This window comes from Cyprinus carpio, chromosome B15 (assembly GCF_018340385.1).
Source record: "Cyprinus carpio isolate SPL01 chromosome B15, ASM1834038v1, whole genome shotgun sequence".
In the NCBI taxonomy this organism is placed as follows: Eukaryota; Metazoa; Chordata; class Actinopteri; order Cypriniformes; family Cyprinidae; genus Cyprinus; species Cyprinus carpio.
This window is the reverse complement of record NC_056611.1, coordinates 24,537,617-24,560,376: the sequence shown is the minus strand read 5'-3', so window position 1 is coordinate 24,560,376 and position 22,760 is coordinate 24,537,617. Positions and strand designations below refer to the sequence as shown.

The window sequence follows — 22,760 nt, the reverse complement described above, 5'->3', positions numbered from 1 at the left end:
GAAAGCTGAATAAATTAGCTTTCCATTGATGTATGGTTTGTTAGGACAATATTTGTCAGACATACAACTATTTGAAAAAAATGGAATCTGAAGGGGTAAAAAAAAAATTGCCTTTAAAGTTGTCCAAATGAAGTTCTTAGCAATGCAAATTACTACCCAAAATGTTTTGATAAATTTATGGTAGGAAATTTATAAAAATATCTTCATGGAACATGATCTTTACTTAATATCCTAATGATTTTTGCCATAAAAGAAAAATCGATAATTTTGGCCCATACAATGTATTGCTGGCTATTGCTATAAATATACCCGTGTTACTTATGACTGGTTTTGTGGTTCAGGATATATACTGTATAAGCATGACAGATTCAGTTTCTGGCATATGCAATGGAATCTTTAGAAGGAATTGATTTGCTTCATTAAACAAACAAACAAAAAAAGCCCTGTATCCAAAAACAAAGAAACAGAATGAAACACCAGCCAGATAAGAATCCATCCCCATTCCCAAAACCCTGTTGTGGCCCGATCCACCCCAGTGCTTACCGTCTGTGACCTCAAGCTGTGCTTTGGCCAGGATGCTCCCCGCCACCGTCAGGGCCTGGCAGATATAGTATCCCGCATCTGCGCGCTGGACCGCCATGATGGTCAGATCTCCACTGGGTGACACCGAGAAACGACTGTTGGGCTGCTGCGGTTGATTTGGAAACAGGAGGTTCTACACAAAGAAAAGCAAACAAACAAGAAAAGTGTAAAGAGCATTTCCAGGGAAATTTTGCTACCTGAAACCCACCGTTTCTAGAATATAAACACACCAGGAAAGACATTTTTGCATTAGAGGGGGTAAATTATTATCTGTATTATCAGCTATTAAAATTCTGAAAGCAATTACGGTGGCATGACTTTAAATTGCGCAACACAATGGCTCACCGCAGATAAAGCTTTCGCTAACCAGTATGCTAACCCTGACTGTGTATCTCTCTCACTGTGTGTATCCATTGTGTCCAAATGACTCCAGTAATTGCTTTGGGCTGCATTGTTTACTCACTCTGTCTAACACGGCTGTTGTATTTGAAATGAAATCTGCTGGAAAGGGAGGAGGCCAGGTGATTCGTAGCTAATTCACCACCAGCGGCTGGTTTAGCCCGTTCGCTAATTACGGCAGATAACAAGCTGGGTTCATTAATGGACGTCATTGACCGAGCCCTTACATTTACCTCAGATTTTATATCCTTGAGATCTCTCCACTCTTCCTTTTATTTTCTCTCTCTCTCTTTTGATTTCTGAGTCCTCATAGCTGACCGTCAGAAACCGAAAGGCATTAGCCGGATTCAATTACACCTAATGACTTTAATGCTCCAAATTATGCTCCAAATGATGTTTTTTTCTTTCTTTCTTTCGCCCTTTTTTTAATTAGCCTCTCACATATGATAGATGTTGGGTCCATTATCCTCAAGTGTGACTGAGAGGCTTCTCTTAGCACTAATGACTCAATAACTGCTTTAATTTAGCCTTTTAACAAATACCTTCATATCTAACTTAAGAGAGGAATGGTAGGACAAAAAAAATTGTTATATTGCATTTAATATTGGGATTGAGATTCAAATGATGTTATTTATCATTTTCTATAACTTTTCTAGGATATTTTTTAACTAGCTTTCCATGATAAAGCTCACTGTTACAATGCTAACATGTTCTGGATGGTTGCCAGTTTTGCTATTACTAAGGTCTATTGGGTGGATGCTAGGTGACCCATCCCTAAATATATCTTGTATCCCTTCTTCAATACAAGTCTAAGGGATTTGTTCACCCATTTTATTGTCAACATGTCTGAAGCATGTATGCTGACCACTAGCCTAAAGCTTTAACAAAAACAAAGAGAGAAAGTTGTGCTCTTACCTGACTTCCTTCTTTCTGCCAGAAGACCGCCGGCTGTGGGTTTCCCTTGGTCTCACAGGGGAAACTGGCGGTCCGTCCCTGTGCCACAATCTGATCCCGCGGCCTGATCACGAATTGCGGTGCAGCTGAGTCAAGAACCAAAGACATTAACATTACACCATACCCTTTGACACAAACACATACCGACACATAAACGTTGATCACTGGCAGTCAGTGGGAACATCAGGCATCCACAGGCATTGACTGCCGAGGTCACTGAGACAGAGCTTCCATGCATCAGCCCGTTTCCAACACTGATCTGCCTTTTGGATTCTCTGTTTGCTTTGACCACAAACAGCAAGGACAGCGACAGCAACCACAGGAAGCCATTCATCCAGGTGGGGCCGCGGATGGCGGTACCGAATGAATGACGGCAGCTTTCAGGCATAGCCGTGCTGCAGTCACAACACCAGAGGGAGGGGTGGGTCATTCCGGTCAGGACACACGTAGAGGAGAAGCTAAGTGTGGACACCACACCGTGAACTTGAGTGGACAGTTCTTTTGTAAGTGGGTTTAAATACTCGACTCTATTGACTCTAGGTACACATAACAGTATATATTCCTGCATGGAAGACAAGTAGAGGTCACAAGCTGGACAAGTTTGGAAAACATTGAATTGCTGTTGGCATTTTAATGGACATCATTCTCTATTCTAACTGCCAACTTGGGTCAAGTTCTCACAAAACAAGATTTTTTTCCCGCCTTTTGCGTCACACTTAGTAAAGTATTTTTAACCTCTCAACTCACCCGGCACAGAAACTCAGCCAACATTCCTGCAGAGCACATTCAAATAAACCAATTAAAAGTACCATCTTCCCTGCTTTACCTGTCTAACCTGACCTTAAAATGGCATCAGAATTCAGAAACAGGGATCCAAACTTTCCCCTTGACATAGAGTCAATGCTACTTTCTTCCTTAATGAGAAGGTTAGGGCAGCAATCATCCAAAAAAGGTTTGTCAGAGTCTTGAAAGGTAGGGAATGGCAGCTGGAGCGTGTGAGAAGATAAAATGCTATGGCAGACGATACCTCTCACTGGAGAACGTAGTTAGGGAGTTTCAAGGATGGAGCAAAGGTCTTTATATGGAGGAATAAATGTTTTAGCTGACCTAAATAAAAGAACAATTTGCTTCTGCCAGCAACTCTGGACGGTGACCATACAATCAATCATTTTTAACCGAACAAGAGTAAACACAGAATGTAGTACTGTTAAAAACTGATACTTTCAGTCATGAGGTTCACCAGAAGTCACAAATTCAGACCAAAAACAACATTGCATTAGCAACATTAGTACGTAATTTGAACATTCTGATGCTGTGTTAGTTTTATACTTGTAGCCACAACAATAAATCTCGATGCAGGACTCCAAACTGTTGAGTTTATTTAGCAGGGGAACCATTACTCACGCTACACCCATCTACAAAAGAAAAGGTCTGACTGCGGAAAAACACTCTCCCCTTCTATTTTGATCCCTAAATGAGCCCCTCTACTGTCTGTACATCTGGCAACTGTGGACAAGAGAAGTCTGCAAGTGTTTGTGATTTATGCGGCTGATCCCTTTTTTGTGAGGCTGTACTTGACTAAGGCTGACACATTCATGCAAGTTACAGATGGTGGCAGATTTACAGGCTTCCCAATCTGGGCGCATGGTGGCGCAGGCACTTCTGTGAGTTTGGGCATAACACAAAGGCTTTAAATCACAGATTGGCCTGGTTTCATTCTATTCCAGAGCTTTTTTTTTTTTTTTGCACCAGAGCGAGCAGGCATAAAATATGGGCATTTACCCATGCCACTCACTCAAAGTGATTGTTTAATGACTTGGACGCTCAACTTCATTGTGCAGTTGAGTGTTAAAGCCCTTTTTGGCCAGGAGGGGAGGAAAACACATACACACACATCCCAAGTCTATCTGCTCCAGAGAGGATTCTAAAGAGTTGAACATAGCTAGTCATAAATAAACCGTGATTGCATCCCTGGTACATTCTTTAATGCATGTGTGTTGTGTGAATAACACACATGCTGGCCTCTTTTCATTGGGAAGAGTCTGCTGGGAGAACGAGGCCCTGTAAGAGCAGAATAGCTGATCGGCTCCCATATTTAATTCATGACGGAGCACATCTGCTTCGTACTGGAGAGAGTTCACGACTAAACACACTTCTGAGAGCTATAAGTAAACACATATGAGAACAACAGGACAAAAAGCATGCATGCTCTCTGAAATGCACACAAAGACAGAAAAATAAACATAAACTGACATGACTAATCAAACACCCTCTCTGAATGCTAGAACACATTGTTTTAAAGTATTCTAACTCAGCCAAATGTAGTCCCAGATGGCTGTGTGTGTTAGTAAAACTGCTGAATTATATTCATTAAGCAGAAGCCACAAGTCTTAAGCAAATACCACACTCATAAGCTTTTTTAGCAGTACCATCACAACCTATATTCCTACAATAAATGTAGTTAGTACAGCCACAGGTTAGTAAGGGATAAAACTCTACTCTGTTACCTTAGTTAAGAGCTATCAAGTTCATAACGATGGTAAGGGGAAGTAGTGAAGCGGAAACAGGAAGTACTGAACCTCTACAGAGTTAGTTGAAGAGTTGAGCCAGCAACAGTGTAGCAGTTGTGTGTGTGTGTGTGTAGCAGGAGAGGAAGAAGGAGCACAGAAGGCACACATGCAGTATGAAGGAGTGACTGGGATGGGTACTTACCGACAGGGCGAGCTGAAGACACAACAATGGTGGAGTGAAGACAACAAAAAATGACAAAAGACGGACAAAAACAGAAAGGACGAACAAAGAAGAAAGCGAAAAGAATTAAGAACAAAAGAAACCAAATTTAGAATGAACAATGGCAATGTGTTTTGTTTTTTCCATTTCAGCACAGTGTTGTCGGTGGAAACAGATTCCACAGCGGAGATGCAAGGAGAAGAGGGAAAATGCAATGAAGTTTATTCAATTTCATTTTTACACTTTATTGTTGACTGGAACCTTAAAAAATTAACATCATAAAAATGCTCATCTGGACTAGCACCACTTGGTGGCAGACAAATTTAATGTTTATTTTTATTGTGTGAGCACATGGACAGCTAAGAATCAAAATCAGCACTCCTGTCTCTCCTCCTTAACTGACAGGTATCTTATTTCATATGAAGTCATTAAAATCGGGGGCTCGTCCGGGATACAATTCAAGCTATGAAATCTGCTTCACCTGCAATAATGAGGTCTATATACACAGCTCCTTGTGAAGAAGCTGAACCAGCAAGACAGAATGTGGGCAAAATAGACAGAATGGCCAAGAGAATCTAGCTGACAAAAAAAGCAGTTCATATTTAATGCAGTAGTGGAGCTGTCATGGAGGCTGATGCCATATTGACATTAAGAGGGAGCAATCACGCTCAGAGTGCTGTCCTCTCCTTCCTTCCCTCCTCTCTTTCTTGAAAGTTAGCTTGTGTAAAACCCCTCCACTCTGCATCCCCAAACATCCCTTCATGGCCGAACCCTGTCCGCTTGTAAATCCCGCTTTCAAAAGGGCTGAATGATTGATTTATGTCTGTCACTGGTGGCTGCTGAAGACTCCTGATGGAGGCTGGACCCCCCCCCCACATGAAGTTTTAAAGCCCTCCACAGAGCATCTAGGCAGTTTGATTTAATGTGGTGAGAAGAGAAGGGAGACGGAGAAGAGTTGGAAGGAGAGAGAGGGATATAATGGCAAAAAAAAAAAAAAAATTATTAACCTTGCCCATCAGATCTGGGCTTTTCGAGGTCGGTCTGCACCAGTAAACTGTGAAATGGTTTCGCTGGTTTGGGCTGGAGTGCCACAGTGGAACCGAGGAGATAGCATGTTTATGTGTGTGCAGAGAGGGGGGTTGGTGGCCTCCATTCTAGGGGGTGTAAATAACAAAAAAAGGATTTGAGCTCAGGGCAAGATCACCCACCACCTAAATTACACTTCAGGAGTTCATTTGAGACCCGTCAGGAGGTTATCTCACTCTTTTAGACTGAGACTACACCAAAATACATTACACTGCTATTGATTTCCAGTAAAGGGAAACCTTATGATAGAGTCAGATAACCAAGATCAGCATAAATGCACTGTTGGATCTCTGTGAAATGCACTAATATTTGGTTTTGTTTGTCAAATATTTTTTTTTTAAATAAATCTGTTTTTATCTTTTTATCTTTTTTTCAGGATTCTTTGATGAATAAAAAGTTAAAATGAACAGCATTTATTCAAAATATAAATATTTTCTAACAATATAAATATTTGCTATCACTACTTTTAACACATCCTTGCTGAATAAACATTTTAATTTCTTTCAAAAAAAAAAAAGAATAAAAATGTACTGACCACAAACTTTTGAACGGTTGTGCATATTGTTAGAAATATGCATATTCTTTAAAAGAAAATGCTCTTCTTTTTAACTTTTTATTAATCTGAGAATCCTGAAAAAAGTATCACAGGTTCCAAAAAAATATTAAGCAGCACAACAGTTTCCAGCACTGATAATAAATCAGCATATTAGAATGATTTCTGAAAGATCATGTGACACTGAAGACTGGAGTAATGATGCTGAAAATTCAGCTTTGCATCACAGGAATAAATTAGATTTTAATGTATATTAAAATAGAAAAAAATTATTTTACATAATAATATTTCACAATGTTACATTTTCCCCTGTATTTTTGATCAAATAAATGCAGCCTTGATGAGCAGAAGAAACTCCTGTAAAACTCCTTTTGGGTTAGTTCACCCAAAAATGAAAATTAGCCTGTGATGTACTCACCCTCAAGGCATCCTAGGTGTATATGATTTTCTTCTTTCAGACAAAAATAACAAAGTTATATTAAAAATGGTCCTGGCCCCTCCAAGCATTACAAAGTGGGTGCTTTTTGTCAACAGTCCAGAAGACTGCTGGAACGGCCTGGACGTATGACAGTCAGCAGACGTGAGAAAAATAGTGTTTATTACGTTTGAAATATGGATATTTTCTTAAAAAACGCATGGATTCGCTAAAGGAGGCCTGTATTCACCCCCGAAGCTGTCCATTAAAAAAGCTATTGTAATGCTTGGAGGGGCCAAGACAATGTTTAATATAACTCCGATTGGATTCGTCTGAAAGAAGAAAGTCATATACACCTAGGATGTTTTCAGGGTAAGTAAAACATAAGCTAATTTTCATTTTTGGGTGAACTAACCCTTTAAGCCCTTAAACAAAGGGTAAAATTTAGGAATCTAGGAATCTAGCAATCAATAATTATAATGAAGTAATCAAAACCAGTAATTAGTAATCAATGATGCAATCAAAAGCATTTGACTAAGCTGATTGCATGAGTTGCTTTGAAACATTTTGATGAAATGCAGATTTTTGAAGGCTACCAACCACCCTGCAAGGCAAGGAAAGTTGTAAGCAGTGTCATTTAACTTTTGTGGTAGACTTGGATACTCAACTGACCTCTGACCGTGAGGGTGGCGGACGCCTCCGTTTTGCCAACTCTATTCTCAGCTACACAGGTGAAGGTTCCTTCATCGCTCGCTGCTGCCTTCTTTATCCTCAGCACATAGTCGTCTTTATCATATTTAATATCATACCTAAAACACATATAAAGAGAAGATGAGTACAGAAATTAGAAACCACTTCTGACTATGTGATTAACATATGTAAGTACAGTAAACACTGGGGTCAGTAAGACATGGGGCCAGATTTACTAAAGAGGGCAAATTAGTATTAGTGTGCAATTCCATAAAAGCACTGATGGGTGGGAAAAATTCTGTGGGTGATTTACTGACAAAGTGCACATTAAAGAACACAGATGCAACATCTCCTTTCCATAATGACCAGCGCAATCTACCAAGAGCAGAGAAAAGTTTTGCTTTTTTGGGGTTTTAAATAATGGCGCAAATACTAGTGAACTGACGAGTGCAAATCTTAGTAAACCTTGTTGCCTGATTCATTTAAATGCTCTTTACCAATCGAAAGGGAAACTCCTACAAATGTGTATTCTATAAGGTGAGTCGCAAAAATAACTGTCCACGCCTTTTCAGCGGCTAATTTCCAATTATGTGTCTGTAGTAAATCCTGACATTAGTTTTTTAACGCCAAATGAGGGTTTGCACTGGTAAATCTGGCCCTTGATTTATTAGATATAAACTAGATATAAAATACTTTTATTCAGCAAGGATGTGTTGAATTGCTCAAAAGTGCAATATTTCAAATAAATGCTGCACTTTTGAACTTTCAATTTCCCCTCCTGTTTTTAATGCAGGCTTAATAAGCATAAGATACTTCTTTTTGAAACATTAAAAAAAGTCATACCAACCCCACAATTTTAAACCGTAGTGTGTAATACATAAGCTATATTAAAATTACCATTAAAGTTTATAATACATAATGGCAGATGCTTTTTAGAACACCATATGAGAAAAATCTGGTATATCCAGAGAAAGACCATTGTATAGAAACACTGCATTTTTTTATTACTGACAGAGAAAGATCAATTATTCAACAATGACACACACTCTACAGAGAAAGAAGAGGCTTTCAACTGGAACCGCAGATGCTTCCAATATTTATGAGGAGTCCGATGTGTGTGTGTGAGAGAAAGAAGTGGGCGTATCTGGGAGCTAATAAAAAAACAAACAAACAAAAAAAAAAACAGGCCGATTCCAGGTCAGACTGTACAGAGAGGGATTTGAGATGTAGAATCCAGCCTTATTGATCTGCACCTCTCTGGCAGCTCCTAGGTACTTCAGGAGCACTATGTCCTGGAAACTGACAGCCAAAGGTGATGAGCTGTGTGTGTGTGTGTGTGTGTGTGAGGTGAAAGTGCGGTTGAGAAGTTGACAGGCCTTGCAGGATGGTCTTCTTTGTAGTATTTTGCTATAATTGGGATTTCTGGAGAGTGTATGCGTGTCTGTGAGCAAGTGTGAGAGGGTGTTGTGCCATAGCGGTTTTTGTCTGACAGCTAGACAACACTCTGTCTGCTGTTTATCACTCCAGATCCACCCTTCCACAGGAAGCAGGGCTCAGAGAGCACACCATGTGGTGCAGGAAACAGGCTGATCCCCGACACGAGGACCAATAAGACCAGAATTATACTTCTGCAGACTGTTTTTTATGAAGACAATATACAGTCAAACCACAGAATGCTTAATAAAAAAAAAAAAAAAAAAAAATTACAGTAAAAAGAACATGCAGCCTAATTTTTTTTTACAATCCCCTATATGATGTAAAATTGTATAGTTTATTTTAATGTCAATTATATATATATATATATATATATATATATATATATATATATATATATATATATATATATATATATATATATATATATATATGTGTGTGTGTGTGTGTGTGTGTGTGTGTGTGTATCTATCTAAATTTAACATATATTCACATTACAGTATAATAATACAGTTTTAATTAATTTAATTAATTATATATATATATATATATATATATATATATATATATATATATATATATATATATATATATATATATATATATATATATATAGTTGAATATAAATGTCACCTGGCCATTCTCAATTTTCTAGAGATTTGCTCATAATGGTAAAAAAAATAATAAAAATAAATAAATAATAACCACACTCATTTTCAGCTACAGTCAGACTGGTTTCCTCAGCTACAACTGCTAACTTCACTATACTACTTTGGGACATATTACATGTTTTGATTATATATGTAAGGTCACAAAGTCCAGGTTCACTTCAGGTTTAGGAAAATAAAGGAGATACTGTTTGAATGAAAATGGAAGGTGAATAACACTGTACAGAAGCTAAACTCTCTGATATATCAAGTGTCTTTCTGACACAGCCTGAGGCAAAGTCTGATGTGATTGGACACAGAAAGAGAGAGACGGAGATTAAAGAAACAACATAAACAGATGCAAATCAGATTTTCAACCACTAAGACTAAATATTGCCTTGTAAAACAAAAAACACACACACAGAAACAGTAGCGCTCTGTATGTACTTCCTCTCTGAGCTGGATCTGGTCTCTATTAGGAGAGGAATGCAATTACACACGAAACAGGGCAATGCTGAGGACACACTACACTCCATCGGCCTCCAAACAACACACACACACATTACGCAGCATGCGTTCCTGACAGATTTGGGGTTTAAACATTTGCAGACACAGCTTTTGAGTGTCTTTTCCTTGTTAATTTGTACTTGGAGCTCAGAGTTGCTGTGAAAGTCTGCACCAAATGGCCTGGTGTTACATTGACGAGCTAATGACTTCATATCTCATCTCTGTATGAACAGCACAGACATCCTGACAGCAGCAGAAGTTTGTGAAATTCTGTAAAAGAATTCCACGACACATGCCTTTTCCGAAGGTTCTCACCTATTAAATGTGACTATAACGTGAATGTTATAACATGATGTTTTGTGAATGTGGGTGTCTGTGTGATTGTATAACCTGAAGGTCAGCTGGTTTCCAAGCCGTTATCTACCACATACGCAAGCTCTTTGAAGTCAGACATCTACATAATCAGGAGCGAAAGAGCCGATGAGGAAAATACAAGTGACTCTGCACAACGGGCGACGGCTGAGAATGTCAAAATTAAAATAATCTGCCGCTTTAGAGACGGGAAATAAGACGACGAGACACGTGTTTTGTCTAGTCTGGGTCTTGTGGTAATTACGTGCTGCGAGACTGAGAATTATTTAATTATTAGATTGTCATTGTTTCTTTCTCCAAACCTAATTAATTTCTCGATATGCTTCTTTGAAAGAAAAGAGAAGAAGCATGTTGAATTATTACCTGACAGATACACTGATTATAACACTCGCTGAAGTAATTACTATGTGTTTTTTAGCTGACAGCTGAATGATGTAGATTAATCTAATTGTTTCTTGCAAAACTAATAAACCAAGAAAAGTGTTCATGGAAATGCACAGAACGACATTTGTGATCTGATGAAAGGAACATGGAAAAGTAATTATATCTTAATCTATCAATATACAAATACAAATTTAACCACAGTAGTTCTGCCCATATTACAGTACATATTCTGACATGATTTGTAGTGCAAAACTATGAAAACAAAAATAAAAAGTGGCTTTGATCATATTTCATCAAATAATACACTTATTATATATATGACTTATTACATATATATATAACACCATAGTACTTTTTAATGTAAAATGAGTAAAATGAGTAAAAAGAGTAATATGAAAATTGGCATCCTTTCTCAGCCCTATGATCATTTCCCATTTTATCTTGTGTTTTTTATGAATTCAATCCCAGATTTATTGCTTTTGACACAATGTATCTGGTCCATGACTAAATCTTTTTTATGTATGGCTGGAAGGATGATCTTTGTCAAAAGCGTTCTCATCCTCTCTCCCTCTCTTTATCTCACAATCACAGTTTGAATGAAGAGGCCTGAGGGTTCGTAACATCTCTTTTGCCTTGCCAGAGCCTCACCTGCATCGGTCCACCTGCAGCCTCACCTGTCTTTACCTCAGGGCCTCAGCACGGAGCAAAAGAACACAACCAGTGAGGCCCACGACGCAGCTCTGGCTTTTATGATCTGCAGGGGGCCTCACGACGGAGCTGGTGTGTTTCTGACAATGGGCCTGAGCATGGAGCTCAACACCTACATCACAAACGGCTTTTATGGCTGTGGGAGCAGACGTTTGAAATAATGCTTTAGATTGGCAGACGTCTCTGCCAGCGTGTCCCCATCTCACCTCCCACGGGGGACGTCAATTTCATCTTTTTTCCAGCGGACGGTAGGCTGGGGGTCTCCCTGCACTTGACAGCGAAACTCCACCGCCTCCTCCTCCAGAACCACCTGGTTAATGGGCCGTCGTAGGAATGTGGGTCTCTCTGAAAGACACGCAGACGAGAAAAGGACATAAGAGACACAGAGACTTCATTCACTTGCTGTGACTCAGCATGAAGTCACAGATCCCGGACAGAAGCTCTCACAGAGATTTGTGGTATTGTGTAAGTGTATCATACACTTTGTGTTCCAGCATGTTTTATGACTAAAGTGAAGACACAAGCATAATAGAGGAATTAAACATGACACATTCTCTCACGCTTCCAACTTGCCTGTTTACAAAAGCATCAACTATGAGCTGAGATGTTAAACATTTTCAGAGCATGACTCAAATATTTTTTTATATTTTATTTGATATTGTGGTTTAGAAATGTCAGACTATAGTTGGCACATACCGAACACGGTGACCTGGGCCGTCTCACTGTCTCTCTCGCCGACCATGTTGGTGCCCACGCAGATGTACATGCCAGCGTCACTTTTCCTAGTGTTGGAGATCATCAGCTTCCCTCCACGGATCTGAAGGGGAAGACAGGAACGTTACACTCTCTGTAACAACTCATGTGATAAGTTACTGCAGCCCTCTCTGTGGAGCTATCTGAAGTTAAATGCCTTGCTCAAGGGCAAAATAGATGTGGCTTATGTTTCACCTTTTGCTGGTTTTGAACCTTTAATGTTCTAGATTCAAAGCTAGATAATTAACCAACATTCCACCTCAATACCTCATACCTCAAATAAAGCTTCCTTTGTTGCAAAAAAAAGTGTCATAAGTTTAGAAACATTTATCTTTGAACAATACACCTTTGTAGGCAGAATGTTTTTGTCTTAAAACAAAAAAAATGTTTTGGTTTTGAATTTATTTATTTATTTATTTTTTGGTCTTGCAAAAAAATGTTTTATGCAAAACAAGACAAGACAAGACGAGACAAAACAAGGTCTTTAGAGAACAAAACAAAACAACAAAGCAAAACCCATATACTGTAAGTGTAACAAAATACATTAATTTTCTTTTCTTGCACATGCAAGCAAGTGAATTTAAAGGATTTTGTTTTAGATTTTTTAAATAACAATATAAATAATTTATAACATTTATTATATTTTAAAATAATAAAATAAAATTAAAACACAATAAATTACATACAAACAAATTGAATATGAATAGGGCTGAAAAGAGGCAAACAATTTCTAGGAAAATTTCCAGAAACATTCCAGGATTTTTGGACAATTTCATGGATTTAAAAAAAAAAAAAAAAAACTTTTCAGAAAAATTTCAGCTCTTTGCAACCCTAAATATGCATAGTCTCCATTTCTCACCTTGATCCTGTCATCCCTCTCATCGATTCGTACTTTGTCTTTCTTCCAGTAGATGGTGGGTTCCGGGTGTCCACGAGGGGGAACGCACTCCAGGATGGCCGGCTCTCCAGCAGCCACCACCACATCCGTAGGGTTCTGTCTGAAATCATCACGTAACACTGAAAGAAAGAGAGAGAGAAGGAGGATAGAAAAGAGAGAGAGAGAGAGAGAGAGAGAGAGAGAGGAAGATTAGCTTGTTCTTTAACCATTTGCAAATTTAGTCATGCTTACAATCCCCGAGGCACAAATAAATGTTCTTTTGTTGCTGAAACAGATGTCATTTCATTAAGTTCTCTAAAACGTTAACACGCTCCAGCAGTGTTCAAATGTTACTGTAGCTCCCATTCAACAGGGGTGAGGAGAGACACCTGTTTGAAAGTTATATTTTGAGGTCACGGGAATGCCAGACGCAGTAAATCACGCTGCGTGTGAAGGCAGCCATCTACAGGAGGGTGTGTATGAGTTTTATTTGATAGGGTGACTACAAGGAAAACTTAATTGGACTTAATGGGGTTCCCTATCGAGACAGGAGAACAAACAGAGTGAGGGAAGACATATTGTGCCCTCCAGCTCTGTGTCACTCATATGCGTGAAGCAGAGGAAGAACGGCAACACACACACACACACACACACGCACACACACACACACACACACACACACACACACACACACACACACACACACACACACACACACACACACACACAGTCGGTGGAGGGGGTGGGGGTGGGCGGGTAAATCTGTGCCAACTAATCACCCATGCTCACCCTTTCATCACCAACTATGCCTCTGGCCATGACTAATGTAGCAATAAACTCGACAGCAAAAACATACACGAGGTCACCCAATTATCAGCAATGAATAAATGCAATGAATTAATAAACACACCTGTACACATCTTCACATTCATCAACACCACTTTATTAATAAATGAGTTGGGTAATTATACTCTAGCGCTGACCTGTGAGAGACAAAAGGATAGATCTGTCAACTGATAATGCGTTAATAGAGAAAAAATTTCTCGATTTGTCTTAGTTAAGATTTATGAATCAGATAATGACTTTAAAGTGATTTAATAATAATTATGAAAAAAAAAACACTCAGACTCAAAAATATGATTGGATAAATCATGTTTAAAGCTGTTCAAACTCTAACATGAGTTGAATGGTATATTAAAGTGACAAATATAATAATAATAATAATAATAATAATAATAATAATAATAATAATAATAATAATAATAATAATAATAAAAATAATAATAATTATTATTATTTTTATTATTATTATGTTCATTAGCACTTTCACAGTTGATGCTGTTTTATTTTATGAAATAATTTTTTACACACTGACACTAAAGAAAAAATTGGAAAACATTTCACCAAATAATGTTTAATTTTGTCAAAATAAATTACATTATTATTATTATTATTATTATTATTATTATTATTATTATTATTATACAAACCACTAGAATTTTATATTTTCAGATTAGAGTGTCAGTGGTACATCCCTGCATTAAACATGCCATAGAGTTGCTATGGTGTTTCGAGCAGTTTCTAATGTTTGGCAGTGCAGTTGCTAGGGTATTCTGGACGGTTGCTAGGCTGTTGCTCAAAAGAGCACACTAACAAGTCTGTAAGATATTCTGCTCTCCTAGTTACAGCTCCGGTCCTTCAATGCAAGTCTGTGACTATTTTTTTTATCGTTTGAAAAAGTAACAACACACCTCTCCTCTACAAACTGCATGATTTCAGACATCACTCAAGGGCAAGTTACATGCTGAAGTTTAATACTTAGTGTTAGTGATTTGTTAAAATGGGAATAACGCTGTAAAGTAAGACAAAGCGCTGGGCATGTGTAGTTTTACATTTCTTAACTTCATGACTTTTTCTGGCCTCAGGCCGTATACAGACATTCAATACGCATAATTACATTTTCATCCTTCCAAAAGCCTCGACTTTCAGCTCTCTTACATGTCTCTTTCTCTCTCTCCGGGTGCAATGAGCCTCTCGATCTTCCATCTGATTAATATTTATGTATTGTTCGTCTCCCTCCCCCGCATGCTAGCGAGAGCAGCATCTGTCTGTCAGGCTGGAGGCTAAAGGAGAGACTTATCTGCCGAATATTCCTCCGCCAGCCTCCTTCTCTTCCTCCTGGAGGACGGCTGGTAGAGGTGGAGGGGGTGTTTTTTTGGGCTACATTGGCAACTTTGCAGTTTCTTTGGCTAGATTTCAAAACTTTTGGAGTGAAGTTGAGGGTTTGCGGTGGAAAAGTGTAACAGGAGATGATGCAATGGAAGGAAGCCAAGAGGATCATTAAAAAAAGGACAGATGCTACTTTGTACTTAAGTGTGTTTGGAGTTGTCAGATATAGTCAATGCCAAAGGCAATTAAAGGGCCCGATATTCCAGTGTCTTTTCTTTATTTTGTGCAACATGTTTGGCACCTTATACATCTAAAAAAACAGCAAATCCTTGTAACGAGACTGTAAATGTGCTCTAAGTTTGTATTACAGCCTAAAAATCTCTTATAAGACTTGCGTGAAGTACTGCTGCTTTATAGATGAAACATTTATTGTTTATGGGCCAGTTTTACTAACAGCTTGGGCCAGCGCAAACCGTCTTTTGGTGTTAAAACAGTACTGTCAAGTTTTACTAAAGATGCAGAGTGAGGAATTATCACTGAAAAGACGTGGATACAGTTATTTTTTTTTATGAAATTATTGATTTTGCATTTGTAGGAGTTTCAGTTTATGAAAAGGCATTTATGGGAGGAGAGTATTCAAATGAATCACGCAATGAGATGTACTAAAGTTTGCACTTGTCAGATTACTGGTATTTGCGCCATTATTTAATGCCCAAAAACAGCAATGCCAGAAGAACACATAATCCGAACATATTGTTTGCCAAGCCATGTTATTTTTAATTTGTTTCATAAAATAAAAGATGACTTGTGACTGGTATAATTGTCACAATTTTTACCGTTAACCTCATCCATCCATAATAAAAACAGTTTTTAATTGAAATTATATAATTTATTAATTTAATTTTTACAATAATGTCATAATTAAACAAATATAAATTCATAGTTGTAAATGATTAAATAAAATACAATATAATATAATTTTACATTAAACAGAAAAGGAATCAGTTTTAAAATAATACATTAAATGTTATAATATAATATAATATATTTTTATATAATATAATATAATATAATATAATATAATATAATATAATATAATATAATATAATAATAATTTTACATATACCAGATTTACAGAAATAAAATACTGATCAAATTATTTCAAAATAATTTGGCAAGACCACACACAGAGACCTGTGGAGTGGATAATATGGTAATTTGTGCATATAAATCAACTTGTTTTTACCCATCATGCACTGCAGTGTTGGTAGCTTGTGTTTGCATCAGAGCCAGCAAAGGTCAGAACGCAGTGGGATTACAGCACAGAACTGGCCTAGAGCAATATCACACTCCTACTGCACTTTATAACAACAACATACTGATCGAGAGAGAGAGAGGGGTACAGAAAACGACTGTGGACAGACGAGTGTTTTCCCAGCATGCCATAAGCAGTGATAGCATTTCATTTGAGTGCCTCTCAAAAGTGTTCACTAAAGTTGATGCTGTGTCTGATATGGCTCTCGCATGAAAGAGTGTAAATATGTCACTTTGAGAGAAATAGCACTTTTTTTTTCTCCACGCTGCCCCTGGCTCTGTGCGTATACATGACTCTCTCTGTGTGTGTGTGTGTGTGTGTGTGTGTGTGTGTGTGTGTGTGTGTGTGTGTGTGTGTGTGTGTGAGAGAGAGAGAGAGAGTGTTACAGGCAAGAGTAATGTGAAAATGTGTCCCAGTCCATAGTGGGTAAGAAAGCTGTCCCATTTGTTTGCAGGGTATATCAGTCCTGTTATGAGCTCAAGCCCCAGTGACCCCAGCTTGAAAGCAACAGGTTAATCTATCTATCTTAGATTTTACATATTTAGGTGAACTATTCTTTATAAAGTGGTAAAATAAGAAAACATGCATAAGAAAAATGGTTTGAAAAAGTGAATAAATTAGCTACATTATGTGTTTCTATACGCTGTATTTTTGTGAATAAAAGATTATTGTTTTACAAGAAAATATTTGTTCTACTTGCTATTTCTCTGTAATTGTTTGAGAAATTTACTAGCAATTTCAAAATAGTTGCTACACCAAATTTTCACAGTGCATATGTAAAAATAGTCAAAGTTTAGGGCAATTACAGTATAATTAGCTTAATTTAAAAAAAAAAAAACAAGGTCAAACAGAGGTGTATGTACTGGCAACCGAACACCTCTCACGTTCAAAAGCCACACCTCCACCGTTAACAAGACTGCCGCTAGCCAACCCGCTAATGACTTCCGCCCCATGCCAACACCTCCGACTGGACCCTTGGCTCCGGAAAACAAGCTCATCACAAACAATATAATTAACTCTTAATGAACCTATCTGCTTGTTGCTCTGTCCTCTACGTGCACTTCCCAAATTCAATTTAGCCTAATCCCAGGTTTTATGGTAATGTATAGCTCATTAAAATGTTAGCTAAAAACTCATTAAAATTCACTCAAAGTAATAGCTTCATTACTGTGATATTGCTGAAAAGCAAAGACAAAACGAGGAAGATGGGGAGAAGGAGAGAGGAATGATGAGGGAACGGGATAAAAAAAAGAGAATGACGGCTTTCTAATCACTTAATTGTGACTGAAAACAGCATTCATTTGCATAATACACACAGACACTAGGTGGTTAATTTTCACTGTGACTTGGTAATTAAACACCCCTCATAACTAAAGACACATTTCCTTCCAAAAAATCATTTAAGGAGGCACTTCAGGGTCTGTAAGAGATGCCAAATGTCTCCATCTTCCTGTGTTAAAATAACACCCTGACCAGCTACAGAGAAGAGAGACACAATCTATCTATCTATCTATCTATCTATCCATCCATCCATCCATCCATCCATCCATCCATCTATATATATTTATCTGTTGGTCTGTTCATCTATTAGCCCATCCATCCATTCATTCATCCATCCATCCACCAATCCATCCATTCATCTGTCGTCCATCCATCTGCCTGTCTGTTTATCTATCTATCCATTCATCCATCCATCTCTCCATCCATCTGGCCGTCTGGCCATTCACTCATCCATCCATCCATCCATCCATCCATCCATCCATTCATCTGTCGTCCATCCATCTGCCTGTCTGTTTATCTATCTATCCATTCATCCATCCATCTCTCCATCCATCTGGCCGTCTGGCCATTCACTCATCCATCCATCCATCCATCCATCCATCCATCCACCCATCCATCCATTCATCTGTCGTCCATCCATCTGCCTGTCTGTTTATCTATCTATCCATTCATCCATCCATCTCTCCATCCATCTGGCCGTCTGGCCATTCACTCATCCATCCATCCATCCATCCATCCATCCATCCATCCATGCATCTGTCCATTGTCTGTCTGTCTGTCTGTCTGTCTATCTACCCACCCACCCATCCATCCATCCATCCATCCATCCATCCATCCATCCATCCATCCATCCATCCATTCATCCATCTTTCTAGCCATTCAGTCATTCATTCATTCATTCATTCATAATAAAAATCTGATCAAATTAATCCAAAATCTTCTAATGCCACACAATAGCTTTGTTTGAGCAACAGATTGACATCAAAAGTTTCTCAGCAGTGACAACATTTCACTAAACATTTCCTTTGTCTTCAATAAACAAAACAAAATCATACAGTTTTGGGTGAAGTAGGTAAGAAGAGGAAGAAAAAAAAAGGGTCAAGAGTAAATAATCACAGAAAATGACATGCTTTACTGGTGAGCAGCAGAGGTATGCTAGCTGGACCAGCACTAATTGCCATAACCAGCCTGGCCAACATGGAAACTTATACTGGACAAAACTGGTTTTCCAGCTGTGAACAGCGTGATCCACACACACAACAGATCGTCAGGCACTTCAAAAGCCACCCACGTGTTCCAAAGAAAGTTCCAGCAGCCGTACAGAGCCTGATCCACCGTAATGAACGACTCCTGAGTTCTGAAGCCTCGGCGGCACGGTGAGAAACCTGCTACAGCGCCTGATCAAAAGCCAAACCCTCTCTCCTTCGAAGCTCATCTACTATTTCTACACGCTTCGGATTCACACGAACTTCCAAAGGAGAGAGCAAGCGAGAAAGGGGGAAGATTAATAAAATGAAGGCTGCTCCTAATTCCACAGATATCAAAGATCTCCATCGCTGAACTCCAAGGTGCTGAACTTTTCATTTGGTCTATTTTTATGTGACTGAGGAGATGGCTTTCCTGAGATCTCCCTCTGCTCCATCCTTTCTCCTGCTCTTTAATTAGTTTGTCAAGATGGGGAAACGTCATGAAAAACGTCCTTGGGGAACTCTTTTGTAGAATCAGAGCTGTGGTCAATTTATACTCTCTCTATATATATTTCTTTGCGGGTCAGAGGTAATTTTAGCATGGCTGCCTTTTGGATTTTCCCTCTGCCTACATGGTTTTAGCAGAGACATGTCACTTCAGATGAGTTGGGGTTTAGACTGGAAATGGGCTGAAATCAATCTCTTTCTCTTCCTTTCAAAGCTTCTCTCCATCCTTAAAGGAACAGTTGCAAGAAGACAGAGAATAGCATAAGGTAAAAATATGACCTATTAGCTATGTTTGCATCATGCTTGGACTTTTTTATGCGATGTGTTTTGGTGGGATTCATTCATGTGGAAGTGATGCACTGTGACGCAAACTCTGCTGGGTGTGACAGAAGCCAGCTGCATTGTGAAAACACATTCACACAAGCAAACACAACATTTCAATACAGTAACAGCAGGTGTGAGCTACATCCAGTAAGAGAGAAATTTAATTAGCTACTTCTCGTACACCAATTAAGTATTTTTCCATTAAATAGCACTGAAAAAAAAATCTACAATTACGCATTTAGCAGATGAAAATTAAATTAATGCATTTATGCAAAATAAAATGCAATGCGAATTTCCCATACTATACCTAAAATACATTTTCTGCCATCTTTAATTAAAGGAATATTTCACACAAAAATAAAAATATGCTGAATATTTATTCACCCTCAGGCTATCCAAGATGTAGATATGTTTGTTTCTTTATCTGAACAGATTTGTTGCTCACCAATGGATCCTCTGCAGTGAATGGGTGCCGTCAAAATCAGAGTCCAAACAGCTGATAAAAACATCACAATAATCCACAAGTAATCCACACCACTCCAGTCCATGAATTAATGTATTGTGAGGTGAAAAGCTGCATGTTTATAAGAAACTAATCCATCCATAAAGTGTTTTAATATTAAACCTTTGCTTCCAGCCAAAATATGAGTCCATACTCCAAGTGATGCAATGCTACATTTCTCAAAGTCTGAGGAAGAAACAAACTCATCTACAATTTTGAGCCAATTTTTATTTTTACATGAACTATTCCTTTAAGAAACAGATCCTGAAGCTTTAGGATTTGACATTGTAGACTGACCTTAGAAACGTAACATGAGCCCCATGGTGGAGCTCCACGAAGAGGCCTAATGCTGGTGTTCAATAGAGCGTCATTCAGGCTAACAGTTTCACTTATGTGCAACGCACATCCACACACACAGACACAATGGGGCTGAAAGAGAATCTGTGTCGTTTGCACTGATTGCAGTCTTCTACTTTAATGCTTTGCTGCAGTTAATTGAACTAGATGGTGGTTTGTGAAAAGGTGTCTCATATCAACTGCATCCCTCATTTAATTAAACTCTCTGCTGGAGACGCCACTTTAATGAACCAGCGCTGAGCCTCTGAGTGAGTGTAGATGTGTGTGTGTCTGTGTGTGTTCAACTCACAATGACATTACCTATCTACATTGTATTTGTGTAGACAGCGAAGCAAACATACAAAATCAGCATATCTATCTATCTATCTATCTATCTATCTATCTATCTATCTATCTATCTATCTATCTATCTATCTATCTATCTATCTATCTATCTATCTATCTATCTATCCCATCCATTTGTCTGTTCATTTGTCCATCCATCCATCTATCCATCCTATTAATAAAATAACCATTGCATTGGCCAGTCACTGTGTGTGTGTGTGTGTGTGTGTGTGTATGTGTGTGTGTGTGTGTGAGAGAGAGAGAGAGAGAGAGAGAGAGAGAGAGAGAGAGAGAGAGAGAGAGAGAGAGCTAGCTAACAGGGCTCTGGTGTTAAATCTAAGTCAGCTTTCAGCTCTCGCACTGACGTTAAAAATGATTTATTGATGGTTTCATGGATCTTAACAGGAGAGGAAGAGTGAAAATTACACTGGATATGCTGATGACCTTTACAGCAGTCTGTGCCATGAATAGATGGAAAGAAGCCAGTGTGTGTGTGCCTGAAAAAAAGTGAGTTAGATGAGGAAATGCGATATGTGAACATTCGGAGCATCTTTCTGCAGTCATTTGTGGTCGAGTTGCACGTGTGTGTAGCATCGGAGGACGAGATTAATGGACCTTCAGCTTAAATGAACCAAAGCAAAAGAGAGAAAGAAAACAGACAGTGCGCTGCTAACCCTTTACAACTAAACACTTGAAATAAATTCATTGCTACGTTTGCAAACTCAGCATCTTTTTAACATTAGCCACAGCTCATCAAACACACACACATGCACAGCGAGTTGAGATGGAAAACAGAAGAACATTATTTCAGCACCAGTGACGGAGCTATATCTCTTGTTTTGCATCACATCCAACAAAAGCCTGAAGTCTTATTGTCAGAACAGCTTATATAAACCTGCACATCCTTGTACATCACACAGCTGCACATCAAAACACACCTGGTGCCTTCTTAACAGATGTTTCTTTCTGTCTGCAATGGTTTCTCACAATCCTTAAAGAGATCTGGCCTGCTTTCTGTACAATTAGCCTGGGTCTGAACTGCTCAACAAAGTAGAGATAAACATGCATGATGAGACAAAGCCACATACGACCCTTTCCACGCCACACTGAGTCATTTGTACGATGCTCTTGCTGTTAATTGCATCACAGACTGCGGGAGGTAATTGTGTTTGTCTGGATGTAATTGGCTGGCTGCCGCAATGCAGTGGGAACGGATCTTCTATCGCTTTCAGAGCGCCGCTGCTCTTTGTATACAGCAGCGGATCTAGTTCCAAAACATGTTTTAGGGAGAACCATCAGTCAGATCTGACAGAATGGTCTGATTCAGAGCTAAGCTGTGAAACGGCCCCCCTACGGTGCTGAAATGTGTGTGCCTGGCGGTTTGTTCACTTATATTGTCATGCAAATGCAGCAGGGTGCCCTCCAAAAACTTGCAAGCATCCATCAAAGAAAAGGCTCCACTGCATAGCAGACATTGGTACCTGATGGACACCATTTACATTCTTAAAAGAACCAAAAATTTAAATTCAGACATCGTTTACTCAACCTCATGTTGTTGCATACCTGTATAAATGCATTTCTTCTGCTGAACACACACACACACACACACACACACACACACACACACACACACACACACACACACACACACAAATATTTTAAAGAATGCTGGTAACCAAACAGGTGCTGGTGTCCATTGATTT

The 22,760-nt window shown here is 38.6% G+C and overlaps 1 protein-coding gene across 12 annotated transcripts in view; it reads right to left on the bottom strand.

Annotated features, from left to right (window-relative positions):
• robo2 (roundabout, axon guidance receptor, homolog 2 (Drosophila)) overlaps positions 1 to 22,760 on the bottom strand; it is a 380,931-nt gene that overhangs the window by 54,923 nt on the left and 303,248 nt on the right. For 8 of the 12 annotated variants that reach the window (XM_042739942.1, XM_042739949.1, XM_042739945.1 and 5 more), the window contains 7 exons: positions 13,074 to 13,231; positions 12,158 to 12,278; positions 11,668 to 11,806; positions 7,392 to 7,528; positions 4,648 to 4,659; positions 1,897 to 2,021; positions 544 to 715 (listed from right to left, as the gene is read on the bottom strand). In XM_042739942.1, the coding sequence (XP_042595876.1) occupies positions 544 to 715; positions 1,897 to 2,021; positions 4,648 to 4,659; positions 7,392 to 7,528; positions 11,668 to 11,806; positions 12,158 to 12,278; positions 13,074 to 13,231 (864 nt within the window). The remainder of the gene's footprint in view (positions 1 to 543; positions 716 to 1,896; positions 2,022 to 4,647; positions 4,660 to 7,391; positions 7,529 to 11,667; positions 11,807 to 12,157; positions 12,279 to 13,073; positions 13,232 to 22,760) is intronic. The other 4 variants (XM_042739943.1, XM_042739955.1, XM_042739946.1 and 1 more) reach the window with 1 other exon arrangement.